General features: G+C 69.3%; 1 protein-coding gene across 1 annotated transcript in view; it reads left to right on the top strand.

Annotated features, from left to right (window-relative positions):
• Positions 1-2672, top strand: part of CHLNCDRAFT_145628 (hypothetical protein) — a gene marked incomplete at both ends in the record, with an annotated part of 9364 nt that overhangs the window by 3329 nt on the left and 3363 nt on the right. Inside the window, 8 exons of the mRNA XM_005848135.1 lie at positions 199-283; positions 489-595; positions 848-1009; positions 1144-1215; positions 1410-1678; positions 1802-1996; positions 2190-2338; positions 2499-2607. Coding sequence (XP_005848197.1) covers positions 199-283; positions 489-595; positions 848-1009; positions 1144-1215; positions 1410-1678; positions 1802-1996; positions 2190-2338; positions 2499-2607 — 1148 coding nt within the window. The remainder of the gene's footprint in view (positions 1-198; positions 284-488; positions 596-847; positions 1010-1143; positions 1216-1409; positions 1679-1801; positions 1997-2189; positions 2339-2498; positions 2608-2672) is intronic.

Here is a 2672-nt window from a genome sequence, read left to right as displayed (position 1 = left end):
GGTGGGGGGAGGGGGGCGGTGAGGTGGCGATCTTCTGCTGGCTGCCAGAGAGGCACCCTAGGGGTTTGCAAGCAATGCAGCAGCAGAAGCAAATGTGGAGGCTGCGCGGGGGCCCTGCCCTGTCGACCGCCGCCAGCCGGCGCGCTGCAGCTGCCCCCTGAGCCGTGCCTGCCTGCCCGCCCCTCCCCCCTGCCGCAGACGTGCGCCCGGGCATGCCCGTGTCTGGCACCGTGAGCCGGGTGGAGGAGTATGGGCTGCTGGTGGCCCTCACTTCCAGCATCAGGTGAGTGGGGTCCCACGGGGGGCGGCAATAGGCACATGTCGGTGTGGGGGCGGGTGGGTTGTTATTATTACTTGTTTTCAGATGTTCTACGCCAGCTGCAGCCGTACTGCCCCAACCCTTCTGCCTGGGGTGCCTGCTCCCGGCACCCCAGCGTGTTTAGGGTTAACCCTAAAGGTAGTCGACCGTGCACCAACCGCCCATGCAGGGCGCTGGTGCCTGTGCTGCACGCCTCCGACGTGGGCACCGCCAAGGCGCTGCGCAAGTTCAAGGCGGGGCAGACGGTGGCGGGCAAGGTGCTGACTGTGGACCCAGGTGGGCGGCGGTGCCGGTGGCGGCGCTGTTGGTGGCGGTCGTGGTGGCGGGATGTTTTGGACTGCCGGGCTGCAGCCATGGGTGAAGAGGTGCATGCTGCGGTGCGCAGTGCAACTAGTGCACTGCATGGGTACTGCATGAGTGCTTCTCCAGCGCTTCGCTGCACCCGCCCATACCACGTCCCACAACCCCACACCCGCCCTCCCCACCCGCTCACCCCACCGCACCACACCATTCCTCCTGCCCCCGCAGCCACCAAGAAGGTCACAATGACCCTCAAGCCCTCGCTGGTGGGCTCCAAGCTGCCCCCCATCGCCCGCACCCAGGACGCGGTACCGGGCGGGCGCAGCCACGGCGTGGTGACCGGCGCCCGCGACTTTGGCGTGTTTGTCAGCTTCTTTGGGGGGGTCACAGGTGGGTGCAGGGGGCGGCGAGGAGGCTGGGTTGCAGGGGCCGGCAAGGCAGCTCCAGGCCCCTCGGGGCGTCCGAGGGCTTGTGTGCATGCTCCTGCTCAAGAGCGCCTTGTGGGCACCACCACCCACCTGCAGGCCTGGCGCATGTCAGCGAGTGCGGGCTGGCGGCTGACCAGAAGCCGCCGGAGGCGTTCCAGGCGGGGCAGGGTGCGCCGCCGCCAGTTTCTTCTGCCGTTGCGCCATGCTGTGCCTGCACCCTGTGGTGCCTGCTATGCCCTCTGTTCCTTCTATTTCCGGCCGGGCCCAGAATTCCCCACAACAGCCCATGTCCCTGCTCTGCCCTGCATCGCCACTCACGCGACGTCGCCCGCCCTCCCCGCCGCCACGCCGGCTGCCTGCAGTGGTGAAGTGCCGGGTGCTGGGTGCAGACCCGTCCCGCAAGGGCCTCAAGCTCTCCCTTGTCACCAAGCCGAAAAAGGCGGCTGCAGCTGCGGCCGAGACAGAAGCAGCGCCACTGGCGGCAGCAGCGGCGCCTGGCGCAGCCGGCGAGCCTGCGCCAGGCGGTTCGGAGGCAGGCGGCAGCAGTGAGGCGGCAGCGGCAGCCGCACTGGCCAGCTACCAGGCGGGGGAGTTGGTGGAAGGGACCGTCGCTGCGGTGCACACCAAAGAGGTGCGGGACAGGGCTGCTCCGGCACCCTTCTGCTGGCACCGCCAGCCTGCTGCTGCCCAGCACCTGCATGCTGCCTCAGTCCCACGCCCGCTCACCTGTCCTCCCGCCCCGCAACCTCTGCAGGTTGACGGCGAGGCTGTGCCCGCCTACTTTGAGCTCTCAGTGTCCTCGGCTGGCGGCGGCAGCGACAAGGCGGCAGCTGCGGGCCGCCTGGAGGTGGCGCACCTGGCCGACCACCCTGCTGCGGCGGCAGCGCTCGTGGCAGCACTTACAGTCGGCTCCCGCCTGGGGCCCCTGCTGGTGCTGCAGCGGCTCGAGGTGAGAGCGGCTGCATTGTTTAGGGCTCCGAACTGACGGTGTGGGCGGTGCAGGGTCCCGGGGATGGATGGCACAGCCTGTGCTGCTGTTGCAGCTTGGCCCGCCCTTGCCTGCAGCCACCTGCACACCCTGTACCCAAACAGCGTGCCTGCCATCTGATATTGCTTGCCCGTCCCCCTGCCCACCCCCGCAGAACGTGAAGCAGCTGCGGCTGACCCGCAAGGCCTCCCTGCTCACGGCAGCAGCGGCGGGGCTGCTGCCGTCTGCCGTGGAGGCGGTGGCGGAGGGCGCCCTGCTGGCGGGCTATGTGGCCTCGGTGACCAGCGGCGCCGTGTTTGTGCGGTGAGGCAGCAGGCTGATGCGCGCGTGGGTTTGGAGCAGCGGCGCCCACCGTTGCAGCTTGCGTTTGCTGTTGCGTTTTGTGTGTACAGTCCCTTGCAGCCTGCGCCCATTCGCCCTCCCCCTCCACCGCCTCGTGCGCCCACCACCCTCTGCCTCGCAGATTCCTGGATGGCCTGACGGGGCGTGCGGGCTTGGCGCAGCTGAGCGACACATTCGTGTCCGACCCGCACCTGTTCTTCCGAGAGGGCCAGTCTGTGCGGGCCACCGTGGTGCAGGCGCGCTGCCCTTGCTGCCGCCGCAGCGCTGCCGCCGTCTGTGCGGGCGCCGCTGCTGC

This window comes from Chlorella variabilis, assembly GCF_000147415.1.
Source record: "Chlorella variabilis unplaced genomic scaffold CHLNCscaffold_9, whole genome shotgun sequence".
NCBI lineage: Eukaryota > Viridiplantae > Chlorophyta > Trebouxiophyceae > Chlorellales > Chlorellaceae > Chlorella > Chlorella variabilis.
The sequence above is the reverse complement of the archived record's forward strand: the minus strand, read 5'-3'. Positions and strand labels throughout refer to the sequence as shown.